At 35.6% G+C, this 20,871-nt stretch overlaps 8 protein-coding genes across 8 annotated transcripts; 5 read left to right on the top strand and 3 right to left on the bottom strand.

Moving 5' to 3' along the window:
- Positions 1-36: 36 nt before the first annotated feature.
- EV154DRAFT_517141 (Low-affinity iron/zinc ion transport protein fet4) lies at positions 37-2,252 on the bottom strand. The gene is made up of 2 exons (XM_051602462.1): positions 75-2,252; positions 37-54 (listed from the first exon to the last, which is right to left on the bottom strand). The coding sequence occupies exon 1, from the start codon at positions 1,863-1,865 to the stop codon at positions 228-230; it is 1,638 nt and encodes a 545-aa protein (XP_051455001.1). The 5' UTR covers positions 1,866-2,252; the 3' UTR covers positions 37-54; positions 75-227.
- Positions 2,253-3,409: 1,157 nt separating this feature from the next.
- EV154DRAFT_553694 (uncharacterized protein) lies at positions 3,410-3,880 on the top strand (the record flags this gene model as incomplete). The annotated part of the gene is made up of 2 exons (XM_051605143.1): positions 3,410-3,441; positions 3,496-3,880. 2 exons carry the CDS (start codon positions 3,410-3,412, stop codon positions 3,824-3,826), a joined length of 363 nt encoding a protein of 120 aa, XP_051455000.1. The 3' UTR covers positions 3,827-3,880.
- A 5,358-nt stretch (positions 3,881-9,238) lies between these two features.
- Positions 9,239-10,064, top strand: EV154DRAFT_483926 (uncharacterized protein; the record flags this gene model as incomplete). Its single annotated transcript, XM_051598616.1, has 3 exons — positions 9,239-9,314; positions 9,399-9,606; positions 9,665-10,064. The coding sequence occupies 3 exons, from the start codon at positions 9,239-9,241 to the stop codon at positions 10,062-10,064; spliced, it is 684 nt and encodes a 227-aa protein (XP_051454999.1).
- A 5,464-nt stretch (positions 10,065-15,528) lies between these two features.
- EV154DRAFT_483925 (uncharacterized protein) lies at positions 15,529-16,056 on the bottom strand (the record flags this gene model as incomplete). Its single annotated transcript, XM_051598615.1, has 2 exons — positions 15,529-15,911; positions 15,969-16,056. The coding sequence occupies 2 exons, from the start codon at positions 16,054-16,056 to the stop codon at positions 15,529-15,531; spliced, it is 471 nt and encodes a 156-aa protein (XP_051454998.1).
- A 542-nt stretch (positions 16,057-16,598) lies between these two features.
- Positions 16,599-17,108, top strand: EV154DRAFT_483924 (uncharacterized protein; the record flags this gene model as incomplete). Its single annotated transcript, XM_051598614.1, has 2 exons — positions 16,599-16,713; positions 16,879-17,108. The coding sequence occupies 2 exons, from the start codon at positions 16,599-16,601 to the stop codon at positions 17,106-17,108; spliced, it is 345 nt and encodes a 114-aa protein (XP_051454997.1).
- Positions 17,109-17,318: 210 nt separating this feature from the next.
- On the top strand, positions 17,319-18,035 carry EV154DRAFT_483923 (uncharacterized protein; the record flags this gene model as incomplete). Its single annotated transcript, XM_051598613.1, has 3 exons — positions 17,319-17,467; positions 17,522-17,821; positions 17,876-18,035. 3 exons carry the CDS (start codon positions 17,319-17,321, stop codon positions 18,033-18,035), a joined length of 609 nt encoding a protein of 202 aa, XP_051454996.1.
- A 298-nt stretch (positions 18,036-18,333) lies between these two features.
- EV154DRAFT_517115 (uncharacterized protein) lies at positions 18,334-19,719 on the top strand. The gene is made up of 4 exons (XM_051602461.1): positions 18,334-18,519; positions 18,575-18,887; positions 18,955-19,229; positions 19,284-19,719. The coding sequence occupies exons 1-4, from the start codon at positions 18,371-18,373 to the stop codon at positions 19,372-19,374; spliced, it is 828 nt and encodes a 275-aa protein (XP_051454995.1). The 5' UTR covers positions 18,334-18,370; the 3' UTR covers positions 19,375-19,719.
- Positions 19,720-20,746, bottom strand: EV154DRAFT_517111 (uncharacterized protein). The gene is made up of 4 exons (XM_051602460.1): positions 20,597-20,746; positions 20,466-20,524; positions 20,196-20,397; positions 19,720-20,126 (listed from the first exon to the last, which is right to left on the bottom strand). The coding sequence occupies exons 1-4, from the start codon at positions 20,721-20,723 to the stop codon at positions 19,972-19,974; spliced, it is 543 nt and encodes a 180-aa protein (XP_051454994.1). The 5' UTR covers positions 20,724-20,746; the 3' UTR covers positions 19,720-19,971.
- Between the last annotated feature and the right edge of the window lie 125 nt (positions 20,747-20,871).

Below are 20,871 nucleotides of genomic sequence, written 5' to 3'. Positions count from 1 at the left end.
GCAAAACTTGTACACAAAATAACCCAATCACGATGCTTGTTTTTTTTTTTTTTTAGAAACTGTCATGATGACAATTGATGTTAAAACTGGGTTTTTATTATGAACGAAAAAAAAAAAAATTTAAATGCAATTAAGGAATGAGTTCGGGAGTGTACAATATAATATGTGTGTAAATCTATTAGTGTAAGTAGTGTAAAAATGACATGCTTTTATAAAACAATGCCCAGTTAATTTTTGCTGAAAGCTTCTTTTTTCGAGCTGATGGCGAACTCGGTGGTCACATCTTTTTCATTCAGAGTAACACCAGTCAGTGCCTTTGCATAACGTAATAACGAGATTCGACGAACAAGAATATCACGCAATTGCAAACGTCGCTTCATATTCGACAAATTATGTGCTTGAATCAAAACAATCAATAAGAATCCCTCGAGAATCATGGTAGGCGTGTTACATAAAAGTTGTCCAGTCTGGTTCCAGCCCATACTGCTCGCAACACCAATCAGAGCCAAGACGATAAGGATAGAAATAGAGACAGCAATAGGTTTTGCACAAAGTACGCCCATATGATTACTGATCTTTTTGATTAACGAAGTCTTTTGTGCTTCAGCTTTGCTAGGGAGGGTCACATTCAAGTATTGAAATAAGGATTCATCCAATTCCGACAGCACCTCAAATTGTTCATCCAAAATAACATCTTGACGAAAGTATACGTTTCTCAATACAAATCCATCAATGAAACCAACAAGACCGGTGTAAGTGCCGATAATAAGCCACCAATCAGCGCTCCAGTTCATCATATTTCCCATACAGATCCAAACCGTGAATACCACTGTTGAAACAGACACACCCACACCAGAACCAATCACATCACCGTAATAATCAATGGCACGAATGGCACGAGTGACCGGATGAGGATCAATGGTAATCACAGGATTAGGCTCGTTATCACCTGTATTTCGTCGAAGTAAGGTTTCTAATTCGCAATCAGTCAACATGATTGATTTGAGACATTTTTCGAGATACTCCATATGTCGACGACGCGTATTTTGCAAGAACATGGAAGTAAAGGTTAACTCCACGGCAACAGCTGTATTGATATAAAGCTGCCATAAATCGGAATATCCCATCATCTTACCAAGTGCTACCCAAACAATAATACCACTCCAATAAAAGACCAGTGCATAGATAGAACCAACCGCAATAGAGACCCAGTTACAGCACTTGTCGAACCAATGTTCGTTAGGCAGATGGATTGCATTTTCAAGCTTGGCTTCAGCAATGGATGAATGATCCTCTGAATGTTCCTCCAGCTCTACTGCAGTAGGAGCTTCCTTATGGATATCGTTAGATCGCAACAGTCTACCTACGGTGGTAATACGAGAACGAAGTTGAGAGATAATAGTCAGTAACTTTTGACAATGATTTTGTTGTTGACGCATCAGCAGAGTATCACTAATATAGCATTGAATAGAGCCAGCATTTTGCATAAAGATTTGCCAAAATTCAGGTGCACCCAGTGCGGCACCGACAGCAGCCCAGATCAACAGGATAAGCAAAGTGGCAAGAAAACTAATACGAGAGCCAGCATATTGAGTAATGTTATCGAATAAACGACCACCCCAGGGCTTTCTTTTTTCGCTATTGTATAATGCTTCTGGAGAGATTTCTTCACCTACGACTTGGTAATCGTGCGATTTGCTGACAAATTGAGTAGGAGCGGCAAATTGGATTTGATGTTGTCTACCGGGAGAACAGAATATTTCTTTGATTTTTAGGCCGATACTCATTTTAAGTAATAATAATAAGTGTTTAAATGGAAAGAAAATCAGATAACTATCAAGGTTTATATACATATCCATTTGCATATATTATTTGAAATAGAAAAGCTACTTATCTGCTGATATTTTTGTCTCCTGTTTAATAACTAATCAATGGTATGGCCACTTTTTTATTTTTTCCTTTTAATATACTGCATATCAAGTGCACATTACTTGGTTTGATATACTTATTTTTTAAAAAGTATACAGAGATCCACAATGGTTTTTTTTCAGGAATACAAATGAAGGTACACAAACACCTTTTGATTTTTTTCTTATTTACGGTATCAGATCTACTAAAAAAAGTGTTCTGTCATTATATTCGAAAATAAAAACAAGAAAGGAATACAAAAGAAGAACAACAACGGTGAGAGATTTACACTAGCCAATGATTATGTAGTACTACACTAGACCAACCAAAGAAATATTGCTTGTGATAAATTTTCATTTATCGATAGCATCCGAGATTTTTTTTTTTGTCGAAATGTTACACCACTCATGTTAAGCCTCAGTCCGAGTGAGTCCTTTGGTTGCAGATTATCTGATTTTCCAATCATTCCAATGAGAATACAAATAATTATCACGTTTAATAAATTGCAATGGTGGCGTCTGGTGAGCATTTTTTTTTATTATGGCGCCATTAAAACGCAAAAACATTTAAGAGGCACCTACATTTTTAAGTGTAGGACGGAGCCTAAACTACTAAGGAGGGTGGGGAAAGTGCCGGGTGAGTAGAGCTTTCCACATCAACACGTCAAAAGTCGCTTTTTTTTTCGTTACCTCAAATTTCTTTCGAGATTTTGTCTACACATCTGATAAAAAAAATACTGTATAAATAAGAGGTTCTTTGTAAAACAGCTTTTTACCGATCATTCCCCGATATATCAAGACAACTGATACCATTAGCTTACAAAAGGCAGAAGGTAAGGCTTCTCGGCCGGACTTTTGGTCTGTTAATGTAAATAGACGACACTAGTATCTCACTCAGAAACTATTGATACAAGAATGATTTTAGTTGCAGAACTTAATGTTGAGTGATATCATTCTCAAATATCCCACACGTACCTGTAATGCTTCCGAGTTTTATCATATAGAATTATAAATATCGATTGGTATTTTCAAAATAAATGACTGATATTGTTCTTCTAAGTATGTAGAGAATATAACTACTTATGTTTCATGTAGTCGTATAGCTTAAATTAGCACCTCGCTGTTGTAAGGTAACAACCAGAGGAGGTTGATAACATGTACGTAAAACTTCGTAAAAACAGACTTAAATTTATCGAAAATGTTATAAAACGTATTTATACTGTCTGATATCACAACTACATTTCTACTAAATGAGAGTGTAATACCTGTCAAAGCATATAGGTATCGACATTACTTTTTGATTTTTTTTTTATTGTCATTCTTCTTGTAAATTTATATTTCATTCCCTTGAAATTGGTCAACGTGTAAAATTGATGCTTAAACTGAACGCATTACTTACTGGAAATTTTAATCATCAAGTCGTCGTATAACTTTATTTTCCTTATATATTAAACCAACCACCTCTTAGCAATTTATCACTACTCAAAATCGTGTAAAGTACAATGAACGAGGTCCAAAAGCATGTTAAATCAGAGTATGTATCCTAACCAAAGTCTTTTTTGATTACTAATTTTTCTTTTCTTTTTAGCACTTGCTACCTCCACTTCTCTACAATTGAAGGAGCTGCATATTTTTTCAATTCTTATAATGAAAAGGGTATCAACTTGAACAACCTTCAGTTTACCGTTAATCCTATGCAGTTCCCTAACGGTACTGTTGTCAGATATCCCACCACAGCACCTACACCCACACATACAACCACCCACCCACCCACCCACACACCCACACAGACACCCACCACTTCTACCAATAATGAGTGGAAGTTAAGTACTAAAAGGGCAATAGAAGATCTTGATCAAGAGATCGAGCGCCTGAAAAGGGCTCGAAATCTTTTACAAAATGCATTGGACAACGAGTAGCGTTGACCCCCCCCCCCTTTTTTTTTTTACGTAATAAATTTTTATAATATGGGCAAGAAACAAAAACAATTTAAATGCTTAACTCAAAAAAGATACTGCCATGATTACCGTGTTTACAGTTTTTTTATTATCAGATAATAACAACTATTAAAAAAAAGGCATTATTTTCTCTCTCTCTTTTCTTTTGCCTTGTGTTGCATACAGAGTTAGCCCCGTGGTCTAATTCATACTCTTTTACCTTGAACTTGGGTCTTGCTCCCCTTAACCATGTGCTATGCTCTTTCTTACTATACACACCCAGTGTATTTTTCTTCGAACGGGGGTAAAGCGATGGGGGGTGAGGCTTTTTGTAATATGCATCAAAGAAATGCTTATAAATTCACATGCTGTATTTACGCCATAAAAACATGTTTTTATTGTATTGCAAAGATTTATAACATAAGCCATAAAGAAAGAAGAGAAATACTACGGTAACGGGAAAAAAACAGATACTGATATAAGTCTGTTTTAGAAAGATAACCATTAGAAAAACTATCATATTTTTAAGATGAACATCTGATATACCTTAAGTTTGATGATGTGTGTAATTTAACCATATTTTAAAAGATAAAAAGACTGTGTTAAAGAACAAATGTAAAAACTAAAGAGTAATAAGATCCACCTTTCCTCCTTTCAGTATATCCTGATCGATCAAGTTAATTACAAAGTACATGTTAATAAAGCCAAAAGCGATGTGAAGATCATTTATAAAGACTTACAACAAGTTGATTTTCAATAAAAGTACAGAGTAGCCCTATGAAGTTTCTAGTATCATTATCGTTTGCTTTGTTTGAAGACTTCGTTACTTACCAACACCAATAGACAACGGTACATACCAAAAAAAGAAACTTTCTGATAATTTGCATCTATTGCCTTTTGTTCTATTTTTTGTTTTGATTTCTAATCGTGAACATGTCCTCTCAGTTTTCACTTTCTTGCTTTAAAAAACCTTCAACAAAGTGCTTCATTTGTAAAAAATGATTTCTCCAATCCAGCGAATGCGAATCGCCATTTAAACGTAGCACATAACTCACGTCTTTCGCAGTAAGATTTTTGTTATGGCTTTAAAAATTTATATGTGTTAATATCCATTTGATAGTGACACAGACACTGATGATTCTGGTATGACAAATGATGATCTCGCTGTCGAATCTTTTAACGACATGGTAGGATTGGAAGATGGATCTAGTTATTTTGATGATAATGACAATCATGACAATTATGATGTTTTTGAAGAAAATGATCTGGTAGACAGCGCCAGTCTACCACATGAGGAACCAGCTCAAAAATAAATATTACAAAAGGCAATTTAAATTTCCTCTCTAACTCTGCTAAAAGAATCAGTCAAGCTGAACCTATAAAAGTTAGATATCTTAATGATATGTATAAGTTTTGAATTTTGTTTTGAAGTGGTTGAGTTTTTAGATCCACTTGATACAGAATATGACATACTGTTAGGCACAGATATCCTGACTCATTTAAATATTGGTTTAACTAATGTAACACATAAATATCCAGATGATGAAGAATCTGAAGATATTCAATTCGAAAACGCTAACTATGATCCTTCGGATAAATATGATCCTGAAAATGCTGAATTTGGCACAGCGATTGAAAGAGAACAATTTATGAATTTTATTGAACCTTCTGTAAAAAGAAACGCTGAAATTAAACCGGGTCAGTTTTGCAATATTCCTGAAAGTATCGCTAGAATACCTATAAAGAAGGATGCCACAAACTGTTACATCCGTCAGTACCCGTTACCTTATCATGCTCGACCTGAAATAAAGAAAAAATTAGCCGAATGGTTAAGTTCAGGGGTTGTAGTAAAGAGTAAACCAAGTAACAAATTTAATTCACCATTATTAGCCATTGGAAAAAAGGATGAAAATAACAATCTTACCAATACAAGAATCTGTCTTGATCTCAGAAGACAAAACATGAACATAGATGATTCGTTGGTAGAAGATTTTTCTGTCCCTAATATCCAAGATATTTTTGACAAGGTATCTACTGGAGTTGTATTTAGTCGGCTTGATTTAAAGTCTGCATACAATAGCTTCAAAGTGGATGAAGCCAGTCAAGAAGTACTATCTTTTATGTTTGATGATAAAACCTATAAATGGGTAGGAACTTGTTTCGGTCTCAAATTTGTCACTAGTCAATTTTGCCGCGTTATGAATATCATTTTTAATCGTGAAGCACAAATAGCCACGTACGTTGATGATTGTTGTATATTCTCTGATACTAAGAATCATGCCAGCATTGTAAAGAGAGCAATCGATAAATTAACTGCTGCTAATCTAAAAATTAATTACGCTAAATGCACATTCTTTAAAACCAGTATCTACATGCTCGGGTTCGTTATTGGACCTGGCATCACAAAAATTGATCAACGTAGACTGTCTAATATCCACGAATGGGCTATTCCTAAATCAGCTGAACAAGTCAGAAAAATCATGGGTGTCGTCTCATATCTGAGAAATTACGTACCAAAGATATCTGACATAGCTGCTCCTTTAGATAAATTGCGAAATGATAAAGATGTGAAAAACAAATGGACACAATTTTATACTGATCGTCTAAATAATATCAAGCAAATACTACTGTCTAAAGCTGTGTTACACACACCTCGTATGGAAAATAAAATGTATCTTGAAACAGAGGCCTCGCAATATGCTGCATCTGCGGCTTTAACTCAACGTGATGATAAGAATAGAACCATCATCATCGCTATGGCAAGTACATCTTTACCTACATCGGCTCAAAACTGGTCAGTCAATCGACAAGAACTATTTGCCATTTATTACGGATTCCAAAGATTTCGGTCCCTATTACTGGGTCAACCAAAAATAGAAGTCTGGACCGATCACCATGTTATTACATTTTATTATACCATGCACGTTCCAAATCGAACAATTCCATCTTATATGGATGTTTTAGATCAATTTTCATTAACGGTCACCTACATCAAAGGAATTGATAACGTCTTGCCTGACCCGCTCAGCAGACTATATCCACCTTTAGATGACGATAAAGAACTTGAAGAAGAAGATAAAAAGATCAAACAATTGAATCGAATTATATTGGAAAGAAGAAAACGAAAATCCCGTTGAAAGTTTTAAATCTACCGATAAAATCACATCGACAGATAAATTTATTTACAAACGAAGCATTAAGAGCACAGACGCAAACCTTAATGTATTAGCCGTGAAAATAGACTCTCCACAGTACAAAACAAATCCTACCGACTATATCGCTCCACCGATTGAAAACAGACATAAACTATTACGTGATGCACATAATCCGGGACATTTCGGTACAGAAAGTATCGTCCAAAGATTGCACGAAGAAGGATTACACTGGACTGGGATATTCACCGAAGCTAAACAAGTTGTCAGCAGTTGTATTGATTGCGCACGACACAATGTAGCTCGAAAAGGGTATCATCCATTTAAGTCTATAGTAGTTGCCGAACCTTTTGCACACATTGCATCCGATATGGCTGGACCCTTCAGTGTAACTGCTAATCAAAATGTCTACATTCTCATTTTCGTTGATATCTGTACTCGCTATATCGTAGCAAAGGCTCTCCCGAACAAACAAAGTGATACTGTTGCAAATGCTCTCTGTCAGATCTTTGGCGACTATGGTTTACCTAGAACCGCAATTTTAACAGATAATTGTTGTGAGTATCGGAATGGGCTGATGGCGTCGATTACAAAGACCCTCGGCATACCTCATCACTTCTCCACACCTTATTACCCTCAATCCAACGGTTGCGCAGAAAATACTGTGAAAAATATCGTAAATACGGTTAGGAAAATGTGTGGCAATGATACAGGCAAATGGGACACGATCTTACCAGCAACACAATTGTGTTGTAATTTAAAAATACGCAATAGGATAGGCAGTTATCCTTTCTCACTTATGTTTGCTCGACAGTTCCCTACTATACAGGATCGTAACGACCCTTCAACACAATCTTCTCTTCCAAATAAGGTTTCTACAGTGGATGACTTGATAAAAAAGGCTGAATACATGGCTGACATCGTCTTTCCCGCTATACACCAAAGAACGAACGAATTAATGAAATTACAGGGAAAAAGATTTGATGATAATCACTACCTTATTGATAGTCCCATTGGATCAACTGTCATGGTGAAATTACCGTCCCGAGCAAGTAAACTATCTCCTCTATATGAAGGTCCATTTACCGTCGTCATTAAACCCAAAGCTGGTACAGATGTGTTAAAAGATAAACTGAAAGAGATGCTCCACAGAGACTACGTACCATCAGAACTGAAAGTTGTTACCATCGACGAAAGTGCCATTGAAGATAAATTATATGAAGTGAAAGAAATTCGCACGCATGAAGGGCCAGTCAACGATAGACAGTATCTCGTAAATTGGGTAGGCTATGGTGAACGAGAATATTCCTAGCTTGACGCAGCTGCATTCTCCAATCCCGAAACAACTCGCAAACACTGGGTTAAAGTAAATGAACAAAAGAAATTAGATCAAGAAAGAAATGCTAAACTAGTCGCGGATTCTAATAAACAACAACGGAAATCGGTTAGCAATGCATCGTCAACAGACAATGAAGTTATAAACATACCATCTAGTAAAAAAAGGAAGCACAACAGTAAAAAAAGGAAGCACAACAGTAAAAATAGTTCCAGTCAACTACGTGAACATGTCTTACGAAGTAAAACAAGAAAGAACTGATAAGAGGAAACCCCTTGTACAAACAATAGGCGAATAATTTTTTTTTTTGTATCTCAGTCCCACTTTCTGGATTTTGACATTCATGCATAATAATTATGGTTACTACAAAGTATAAAAAAAAAAAAAATGGTACTTAAGAAGTAGTAGTTGTATTTTGTTATACATCAATTAATAATTCCTTATTTCGCGAGCTACGCTAACGCTGGTGGGGGAGCATGTACTAAAATCGCATATAAAATCATTTCATCGATCCTTGATCGACAGGTACATAATATCATAAGACTCATAAAAAATAATAACATAAAAAATATCCTGAGTTATACATTATCACAACTTAGGGTTACTGGATACTCCAAAAGAAGATCCCATTTCGAATAACAGATTGGCTACACTGATAAGGCTCATCAGTCACTGGTAAATACAGCCAATAATACCAAGTGAACACAAACTAGCCCATAATTTTACCATTCACTTTTAATAAGAATAAAAAAGCCTACAAGCAATATTAATCTTGTTCTTCCTGTTTTTTTTTCTTTTATTTTTCCGTGTCAAACAACCCGTTTTTCCACAGTTTCAACAAGTAAGCATCACTTTCGTGTCTCATATACATGGAAAAAAATTGATAACTTCGAACAATACAAAAATATGCTAGCCGTTTTAGTAACAGAAACAATAGCAGCTATGGATAATTTTCAGCATACATCAATACAAAATTTACACTGTAGATCAGCAAATCCTGGACAGACTCCCCTAGCAAAAATGAAATATTCATCATAATGTAACAGACTAAAAGTACACTTGCTAGTCCACTTATCAGACGACGTAGAAAGATATGTTGGTGGTCCTCGCACTGAGGCTGAACGTTGTGAACAACACAAGTTTATGCGAGAGCTACTGTGCCATACTAATTGCCATAATGGTTCAAGAGATGAAACATCAAGATTTTTGGAAGAATATATGCTACGCCATATGTGCCAACATGGATCGTTTATAAGAGATTCTTCAGCACCAATGTATGAAATGTGCAGTGAAGATGTTCTTTTGTCTTATGATCCAATGCTTTTTCTAAAGCGAGCTTGAACTGTTAGACAATAATAAAAGTAATAATAAGCTGACTGTTGGTCTCGCTACTCTATTCAAAAACATCAACAGCCAAAAAAATAGTCAAACTCTTGGAAGGATTTTCCAAAAAGCAAACGGCTATTATTTCGTTGAAGCTTTTGAATTTGTGCTGATAAAAGATGAACATCTTGGTTTGGCAAGCATTTTCAGCACATGCGCAACTGACCTGACCGGAAACTTTGTAACCCGTAGACTGTCATCCCAAGGTTTTTTAATCGAAGCTACGAGTTCAGAAGACTACGAAGTTTTAAATGTTTTTAATATGTCACAAATGCCTATAGATGCACAGATCAGAAATAACCCACATTACTCAGTCATCAATAAGTCCCATTTTGGAACTTTATGGTGACTTCATGATACAACTTGTAGATCCGATAAAATTATCTACTAATTTTTCTCCATAAATATTCAAGTAATACCAAATGATGTCTCTTTTGTATAAAGTGGAAAATTCATTGATTTCATCCAAACCAATGCGAAATGGGGGGGGGGTTTATGTAAAAACAGCGACTGATTTTTGTTTGGGGGTGGAAACAAACAATAAACACAAAAACATCGTACCATACACCATTTTCATAAACTATTCGCACAATCTCAGAAAAAACTACTCAATTTCGGCACACTTTCTTCTTTTTTTTTTTTTTTTTTTTTTGCTCACTTCCAGGAATCTTTTTTGCACAGTGTGTGCGAATTATTTTAGAGGGGATTTTTATTTAAACAAGTTTCGAACTTGGACTAAGAATACCGGCAAAAGCCCTTCAAGTCGCTTATCAAGACATTTTGGCATGCTTCAGTGATTCTGGTGTTCAGAGTTTCGGCCTCCAACAGTTTTTCACGTTTCAGTTTACTCTTAGCAACAGACCAAAACTGCTCAATAGGGTTTAGTTCAGGGGAATAAGGTAGTAGATACACACACCCATACCCACGACTTTCGATAAACATTCTAATCTAATCTGATGTACGTATGGGCGCATTATCCATGATAATATAATGCCCTTTAAATTCCTCATGAAAATCCATCCCATCGATAATGCTGGCAATAAAATTGAAGTAAAGTCCCGTAACTGTACCAATACTTTTCTGCATCTTACTACCACCAACCATCTTTCGTTTTTTAGAAGCGGCTGAATAGGGTGTACCCTTATCGTAACATTGACAATGCCATACGGGAATATAGCACCCACAATTGTCGTGTCAGTGGTTGGATAACCTCGGCTCGAGTGCCTTTTTTTAGACTAATGAGAAATTCGAGAGTGAATTAAGAATAAAATGTAAAATTTAACAAAGTGAAATTATCAAACTGCAAAAATAAACTAAAGCTTTATTAAACAAATAAATGGGGGTCTTTATATACACATTATTTCAGACATTGATCACAGATGGGCTGATGACGGTTGTGGGTAGATTTATCCAGATAATACTCGGATGTAATGATCCCATATAGAAAGACCATAATGAGATGTCAATAACAATAACAATAACATTCATTCTTAAACCGTGTATATCTTGTAGCACAACATTCAGGGGAAAATGTAGTTCTTATTAAAGATAGCTGTGGCACCTCAACGTGGCTGATGTAACCTTCATATGTTTTCATATTCATGTTATTATTTAAATGTATGCCTTATACTTGTATGAAGGATGATATAAGATCAAGCCTGTACATAAAGTAAATGATCAGTATTTAATATAAAGTACCAATAAGAATTATATTTAGGATTATCAAATGGAAGATTTAAGAAGTGTAGATAGAGTCATATATTAAGTATATAGCCTCGATCACGACAACTAAGCCATTGTTCGCTTCAAATTGATGTAAAAGGCGGACTCGTCGATGAAAACACAATTATTGTTGTAATCCATGTCGGTTTGAATCCATCTTGTAAGCCAGTCGAATCTTTTCTCAATGCTTACGGACGAGTTTCTTTCTTTTGAATGAAAGTGCACTTTTTTAAATGACAAGGCACACTTCTCCGTCGTAAAGTTGTAAACAGTTGTTTTGGTTACTTTTAATTCACTGAACTGGCTGGTAAGACTTTCTATTGCCTGATCCAAAGTTGCAGAAGGGTGGCCGATAAATGTTTCTTCTAATGCTTTTTATTCTCTTCATTCAATAAAGCAGGTCTAGCAACTTTCTTTTCGTCTCCAATCCATCCCGCGATTCATTAATCAAATCTTGGTATTTTTTTCAACCAGTCGTAAGCAATTCTACGGGTAATATCTAGCTGCTTTCCTGCTTTACCTACAGTCAGGCCTTCTTCATAAACCAGGTAGAAAAAATGGCCCTTAACAATGTCTCCATGTTTCTTGTAATAAGAAACTGGTTCTGATGCAGCAGCAGAAACCATCTTGTTGACTTTAATTGATGGCTCAAGCTTTTCAGGTGGTTTAAATTCCATGTAACTATCGAAGTCAACAGTGTCAGCGAGTGAGTAACTATCCATTTCAACTGGTTCAATTCCAAGCTCTACCACATCAATTCCATGTCCATCTTCCTAAAAGATACGAAAGTCTCTTGGATTATATTGATTTTTCTAAATTTGTTCGAAATGTACAAGTTAAAGTGAGCAAAAAATATTTTGTTAAGTGAGCAATTTTTTTCTTATTGACCCCCCACCCAATATAACATAAATGGTCACTATGGCGGACATACCAGCAGCTGTGAATTAAATGGCAACATAACTGCCATTTTTTTTATTTGCTCGATATCCCCAGCCAATAAGATTCGAGCAAAAGATTGATACAAATGATCATAATATCATAAAAAAACAAAAATGCTTCAAAAACATTTCTGGAACCGTCAATATGTAGTTTAGATGTTATAGAAACTATCTCAAAGTTAAAATTAGATTGCTATATGCCAAAACATCGATGCAATATTGATCCGAATTTGATGGGTTACGGTATAAAAAATGATTTTTTGCGCTTGTGAAGCAAATGGTAACAAGTTGCCATTTTTTTTACTTATTTTTTTTTTAAAAAAAAAAGATATTGCGCCTGGAAAAACTTGCGAATGACAAGGGGCTCAAAATATACCAGTGTAAGAGAATGTGGTGTGCCAAAAGCTTGTTAAGGGAGAGCTTTAAAAGTGACAACCAAACACACAGAAGAAGGGTAACAGTAAAAAATTCTTATGCGGTTTATTTCATCAATATCGTTAACAAGGTAAAAAAATGTAGAATCAACAAGATCCCGATAGTTCAGACTCTATCAATGAAGCTTTCGAAGATATGGGTCGCGATGAGTCCCCCATCATAGCAGACGTGCTGTAGGTTTTTTTTATTGTTTTTCATGCATGATATATGTATACTCATATGCGATACTTTATTTTTATACATTTCTCCTCCACCAGAGGTAGCGAATGAACCTTCACGTAAAAGAACCAGAAGAAGATAATAGTCGTGTCTGGTCGACATGATTGGTCCATTCTGGTTTTTAGCTTCTTTATTAGTGTGTATTTTAGCGTTCTTTTAGCTTACAATTTTTTCTCTCTTTCTTTTACTTTTATTTATCTTTTAAAATAAATAGCCTTCAAATAATAATGGTAAGGGTATATAGCCCCTTCTAAATAACGGAATGTGTGAAAAAATATGTTGGAATTGAGTATGTTTGCAATGACTGAAGCAATGACATGTAATCTGTATAAAAAACTAAAGGGTTTTTTTTTAGATAAAAATTTAGCCTATTTTTTTTTATTTTGATCAAACTGAAGTACGCCTGTATAATATAACCATTTTCCATAGATAATGGCCCTCATCAATAAACGGTTCTATCTTTACAGGTAAATAGCCTTTAAAAAGTTATGTTTTATTCTTATTGATATCATACTGCTTACATATAGACTATTTATTCTGTGTACCTTTCACTCAAACGACGACATTTTAGGAACACCACCGGTCAAATAATCATCGACATCAGAACTTAAGGCTGGTAATAAAATACAGAATTAATAACAATATTACTATTTTCTTACAATACCTTTGTAGAGTGTTAAGAGAATCAAAGGTAAGCTAAAGTAACATCCAAGCATTATAATGGTATATCTTATTGCCATGTATACAACCACAAACCTAAATAAAAAGGTTAAAGTTATATCAAACTCTCCTATACACCACTGAAATATAAATAAACAATCCAATAAAACGTGCTTTACTGCCAATAATAACAATGAATAAGAAAATGTGAGCCTACCAAATATAAAAGAATGGGTCTAAAAGAGAGGTTAAGGGTTTGTCCGTTTAAAAAAAAGTGGCAGCTGTGAACGTTTTGTTATTATAGAATATCATAACTGCCACTTTTACAAGCCAGGAAAATGGAAGCTGTGAATGATTTGTCTTCAACAAACTAAAATAGATGCCATTTTTTAAAACCAAAAAACAGCAGCAGTGAACCTCTTGGCTTCATTCAACTGTTAAAGGTGCCATTTTTGCCAGCCAAAAATATGGCAGTTGTGCCTCTTTTGTTATTATAGAATATCATATCTGCCACTTTTGCACGCCAAAAAAATGGCAGTTTTGTGAAGTAAATGGCAGATAGTTGCCATTATTTCCGCCATAGTGGGTATTGTTTACTCTATGCGTGTATAAATTATTTTTTTTTATCACTCCTCCTCTGATAACATGAAACAGCGAATTTTTTTTCATTTTCATTTATTTATAAAGGTGTTTAAAAAAAAATGCCCTAAGGCGAGATGCCCGAAGGCTGAGATGCCCTAAGGCGAGATGCCCGAAGGCTGAGATGCCCTAAGGCGAGATGCCCGAAGGCTGAGATGCCCTAAGGCGAGATGCCCGAAGGCTGAGATGCCCTAAGGCGAGATGCCCGAAGGCTGAGATGCCCTAAGGCGAGATGCCCGAAGGCTGAGATGCCCTAAGGCGAGATGCCCGAAGGCGAGATGCCCTAAGGCGAGATGCCCGAAGGCGAGATGCCCGAAGGCGAGATGCCCGAAGGCGAGATGCCCTAAGGCGAGATGCCCGAAGGCTGAGTCACCCGAAGGCAGAAATACCCGAAGGTAGATATACCAAAAGGCCGACAGAAAAGGATAAATTAATTGAGAGAAAAAAAGTGGGTTTTTATACCTTTTTTTTTTTAAAAATTTTTAATTTTTGTGACGATACTTTTGTGACGCTATCTTTGTGACGCAATAATTTCTTATTTTTTCATTGTCGTCATATTTTTAGATTTGGTGCAAAACACCTTCTAAATTGAGAATGGGCTAGTTTTTTATTTTTATTACAAAAAAAAAAAGTTTAGATACAAATATTCATGCGAAACTGTATTAAAAAACCAGCGTGTTTTATTATTGTAACAAAAAAAAAAAAAATGAATAAATGGAAATAAAATAGATAAACCCATATATATTTATATATATATTTGTTTGTAATCGAGTAATGGATTGTAAAATTTGGATAAAAAATAGTCAGAAGGATGTTCACGAGGGAAAGCTTACCTGTGATTATATTTATACATTAGAATTATTAATAAAAAAAAAAAGAAGTGAACAAGGGCATACCTTTATATATATATATATGAACAATAGATCACTGAAGAATGATGAATGTTGTAATACTTTTAATAAGGCGTATACTGTAGAAGTTACCGTATATATAGTCACAACATCTAAAAAATAGGATCAACGATGAGATGATATATAAAACTTGACTGACAGCTTTGTTAAGGATACATTATCATGCTATATATTAAACATTGAGTGTTGGAATAATGGTTTATACTTAGCTTTCGTCTTATTAAAAAAAGGAAATTCAGAAAAAGTGAGGGTCTCCCAAAAAAAAAAATCGGACATACAAGAGTCTTTGTCAGAAGTACTTTTTCACTACCACAATGGCAATCGAATGCAACTGGAGAAACAATCTCGGTGGATGGCAAGCCACCTTGCTCACCAACAAAAACAAGGTAATTGGTACACATGTTTTTGAGAACTTTGCCCATTTGTTGGCCAAAGCCTCCAGTTTTCTCTGGTACCCGATGGTCCTTTCATTCTTGGCTTCAGCAGGACTGACTTTCGCAGGTATGGCCTTAACGATAGGTCCAGGAGAACGGATACGGATTCGTCGACACTTTCGAGATGCTGGAGCCGGTGAAGGGTCCATGGTGCAATTATGCAAGACGACGGTCATAATGTTTTCATCGTCTGGTGGGTATTCAAACATAGACATAGGGTTGTAACTCGGTGCCTGAGCTTTTTTACGTGGTTAACGTTTTGGGGGAGGAGAGGGTTGAAAGGAAGCGATTTCACTCTCTGAAAGTTCGTAACCGGGATTCAAAAGCATTTGTCGTTTAAATTGTTCCATTTCTCGCCATAAGGCGATTTTCGATTTTCCCATTATAAAGTTTTTGTAATAAGGTGAAAAGGAAGTGACTTTTTTTTTTTATTTGGACAATTTAAAATATCAATGGCGTCCCCTTAAAAAAAAAAAAAAAAAAAAAAAAAAAAAAAAAAAAAAAAACTGAGATATGTCGATTGGTTAATGTACCTTATATGCCAAATCATACAAAATAAACAGACTGTTTTGTAAAGTCTTATCTGTTAATGAAGCTGTTAAACGTAAATTACGCATGTTCGAAGTCGTCATTTAAGGAACTAATTTAGTGCTTCTTGTAGCTTTCATATCTCTGAAATAAACTACCAGTAGTATAGCATTATCTTACCTATTGTTGATGCATCTTGGAGCTATTAAACGCAGAGAGTGCGTGGTCAGGCTTATGCAGACAATTTTAAATCTCAATGAAAAATAAGGTCGACTCAACCGACCCTTCTAGACTGGCTGTAGATTGTTCTATTGGGTTCTATAATTCACACTTTGGGAAGCAGTCCTATTGATAAATATTTTATTGTAGTCAGATAAAATACGTTGGACGTTTTTTTATGGCCTTTTTTATTCCACAATTCTTAGTACAAAATGCTATGCTCTGGTTGCAACAAACCCACCAAGCAAGTGCGTCTAAAAAGCCCCAGTATCAAAAACATGACGGTAGGCCAAGTAAAAGTTGTTAAAATGAAATCCAAAAACACATGAAGTCAGAGTATGTATCCTTACCAAATTCTTTTTTGATTACTAATCTTTCTTTTTCTTTTAGCACCTGCTACCTCCACTTCTCTACTATCGAATGAGCAGCATATTTTTTTAATTCGTATAATGAAAAAGGCATCAAGTTGAACAACCTTCAATTTACCGTCCTTCCCATGCAGTTCCCTGACGGTACTGTGGTCAAATACGCTACCACCACACCTACACCCACACCAGCCAAAAAACAAGTCGCACCTGCTACCACTACTACTTCTATCAATAATGAGTGGAAAATTAGCACAAAAAGAGCAATAGAACACCTTGATCAAGAAATCAAGAGACTATCAAGTTCAATTTGGGTACTTTAACTATTTAAAGATGTTACAAATCTATACTAAATCCAATTTTTTTTTTTTTTTTAATCAGCATGAACTTTGAAGGAAGAAGATCCGCCGCCTTGGAATATGCTTTATCATACGTACTCCTGATAAACGAGCTTATTCTTGCTCGTCTATCTTGGCTTTTTACAAGCCTTTAAAAAACACGGCGGACGTTTTTTCTTCATTTATTTTATCGAAATGGTCTGCCCCGGTTGTTATATCCCACAAAAACAAGTAAGATTAAGAAGCCCGAGCTTTAAAAATATGACAAAAGGGCAGGCACAAGAAGTATTGAGTGGTATAAGGTTCAAGCCGTTGAACGAGGTACAAAAACATGTCAAATCCGAGTATGTATCCTAACCAAATTCTTTTTTAAATACTAATTTTTCTTTTCTTTTTAGCACCTGCTACCTCCACTTTTCAACGGAAGAAGATCCGCCGCCTTGGGGTACTTCTGATAGACGAGCTTATTCCTGCTCGTCTATCTTTGCTTTTTACAAGCTTTTAAAAAATAATTTGGACGTTTCTTCTTCAGTTATTTTTTTTTCCAGAATGGTTTGCGAAGGTTGTAACAAACCAAATAAACAATTTCGTATGCAAGGTCTTGGATCCAATAATATGGCCAAAGGCCAAATTAAAGAGGCGTTAGGTGCCATTAAGTTTAAGTTGCTTAAAGAGGTTCAAAAAAGCTATAAATCCGAGTATGTATCCTGACCAAATTCCTTTTTGATCACTAATTTTTCTTTTCTTTTTAGCATCTGCTACCTGCACTTCTCAACAGTTCAAGGCGCAGCATTCTTTTATAACGCTTATCATGAAAATGGTATTATTTTGAACAACATGCATTACACCATCTTACCCGCCCAGTTCCCTGACGGTACTGTGGTCAATTATTCCGCCGCAACACCTACATAACCAAGTCGCACCTGCTACCACCACCTCTACCAGTGATGAATGGAAGTTGAGCACAAAAAGGGCAATAGAAGATCTTGACCAAGAGATCAAGAGAATATCAAGTTCAATTTGGGTACTTTGACTATTTAAAGATATTACAAATCTATACTAAATCCAAATTTTTTTTTAATCAGCGTGAACTTTGAAGGAAGAAGATCCGCCGCCTTGGGGTATGATTTATCATACGTACTCCTGATAAACGAGCTTACTCTTGCTCGTCTATCTTGGCTTTTTACAAGCCTTTAAAAAACACGGTGGACGTTTTTTTTTCCGTAATACCAGTTTTATAAAAAAAAATGACGTGTCAAGGATGCAACAAGCCTCACAAGCAAGTTGAACTTAGAAGCTCCACAATTAAAGACATGCCTAAAGGGCAAGTCCAAGAGGCCATAGGCCAACTTAAATATAAACCATTAAAGGAAATCCAAAAGCATATTAGATCAGAGTATGTATCCTGACCCAAATTCTCTTTTGATTACTAATGTTTCTTTTCTTTTTAGTACTTGTTATCTTCATTTCTCGACCAAAGAGGGCGCATCATACTTTTATAATAGCTATCATGAAAAGGGGCTCAGCCTTAACAACATCCATTTTACTGTACACCCCACTCGATCCCGCGATGGCACTGTTGTCACGTATCCCGCCGCCGCACCTACTACCACACCTACTACCACACCCGCCGCCACACCCGCTACAGCCTCCACTAGATCAGTATCTGATAATACGCCCGTAAATAAAGAATGGGCCGGCAAAACAAGAGAGGCTATTGAAAGATTATCCAAGGAAATCAAAAGACTGTCAAGTTCAATTTGGGTACTTTAACTATTTATAAATATTACAAATCTATACTAAATCCAATTTTTTTTTTTTTTTTAATCAGCATGAACTTTGGAGGAAGAAGATACGTCGCCTTGGGGGTACTCCTGATAGACGAGCTTATTCCTGCTCGTCTATCTTCGCTTTTTACAAGCTTCTAAAAAACACGACGGACGTTTTTTTTTTCGGAATGGTCTGCCCCGGTTGCAACAAACCACAAAAACAAGTTAAACTTACAAGCCCCAGCCTAAAGAATATGACCAAAGGGCAAGCCCAAGATGCAGTTAGTGGTATAAGGTTCAAGCTGTTAAACGAGGTCCAAAAACATGTCAGATCCGAGTATGTATCCTAACCAAATACTTTTTTAAATACTAATTTTTCTTTTCTTTTTAGCACTTGTTACTTACACTTCACCACTATCGAAGGAGCATCCTATTTTTATAATATATATCATCAAAAGGGGATCAAATTGAACAACTTCTAATTTATCATCCATCCTACCCAGTTCCGTGATAGCACTGTGGTGATTTCTTTTTTCCTAGAAAAAATAGGGGGTCCCCGATTCCAGGATTATTTTTATGTGTGGGTGGCTAGCTAAAAGTACCCTTTTCTTTCCCGAGATATCTCTGGCATGGTTTTCCCAAGATACCATCTCTGGCATGGATTTTCTGGTATCTACAAAAAATCTCGGGGCACGAATTTTTTTGTTTGTTTGTGCCTGCCAATGGCAAACCCATTAATTTGTACATATAAATACTCACTTATTGGACGTTATGCCCATAGTCTAAAGAAGAGCATATCAAGCTACAGAGGACTTTTTTTTATTTGTTTCTCATATAATTAAAATTAAGAATAGGCAGATTTCCTTTTTTAAAAAAAATGTTGGTTGTCCTTATCAATACAGTCATATGTTCGTACACATGTAATATAAAATACATAATTTCGAGCATCACGTTTCTTTTATCTCTCTTTCTCAATGCACAAGAATAGAATAATTACGAAACAAGGCTAATCCCATAATGCATTGAATCCATGCATTTAGACAGTGAGTTTATCTTCAAGCTATCCTTGCAAAACAATTTTAATGATCAGCACCAATGATAACATCGTTCGAATGATTTTGAACTATAATTTTCTTTCCTTCTCTCGTAACCTCAATGTCGAACTCGAGCGAAAGTAACCAAAGACTGATTTCCAACAGAAACATAAAATTGCTGAAATACAGGTATTGGAAATCTAATTTTCATAAAAAAAATCAGAGAGAGATGAGTCGTATGTATGTGTGTGTAGAAAGATAGGCTTTACCATCGCCATGTTTTTCGGGATCAGCTATAAATCCAAGTACGGCTAAACGTACGACGAAAGCCACGATGGATGTGATTAGCCCAACATAAACATAAATTTTTCTTGAGGCCTTCCTCTGATCTTTGTTTTCACTAGTGTACTTTCTAGTGATTGCATTTGCCACATAAACGACAATCAATGTGTGAAGAAAAATAAATGCATCCTGAAAAAAAGACAAAGGATGAGAAAAAGAATAATGGGTCTATCCAAGAATAGCAAGCTGGTATGTACCGGTACATAATCTGCAGGGACAACATTCTTTTCGAAGTAATAGTAAAATAAAACTGTATCTGTGTACAAAAGTATACATATATATAAAAATAATCAAAAGCTGTACAAAAGGATTTTTGCTTGGAACTCACGAAATGAATAGGTAGTGATACTCACAGAGAGTATACAAATCATCAACATGCTCACATCTTTAGAATTCCATAAAAATGGGTTCGTACTCGCATCGAATTTAGCAAAAGGTTGGCGCCTCAATCGCATTTTAATTTTCCAAAATAAAATAGAATAGAAAAAAGTTTTTATTTTTGGTTTATTGGCCTTTACTTTTTTTCTTCTTCTTTTTGGTCATAAGAGTACAAGAATGAATGTGTAACATGTAATATTTTGTCATGGATTTGTCAACAAAATG

The sequence above is a fragment of the Mucor mucedo genome, assembly GCF_025094135.1.
Source record: "Mucor mucedo strain NRRL 3635 chromosome Unknown EV154scaffold_83, whole genome shotgun sequence".
NCBI classification, from domain to species: Eukaryota; Fungi; Mucoromycota; class Mucoromycetes; order Mucorales; family Mucoraceae; genus Mucor; species Mucor mucedo.
Note: the sequence above shows the minus strand (reverse complement) of the source record. Positions and strands in the feature narration are given on the sequence as shown.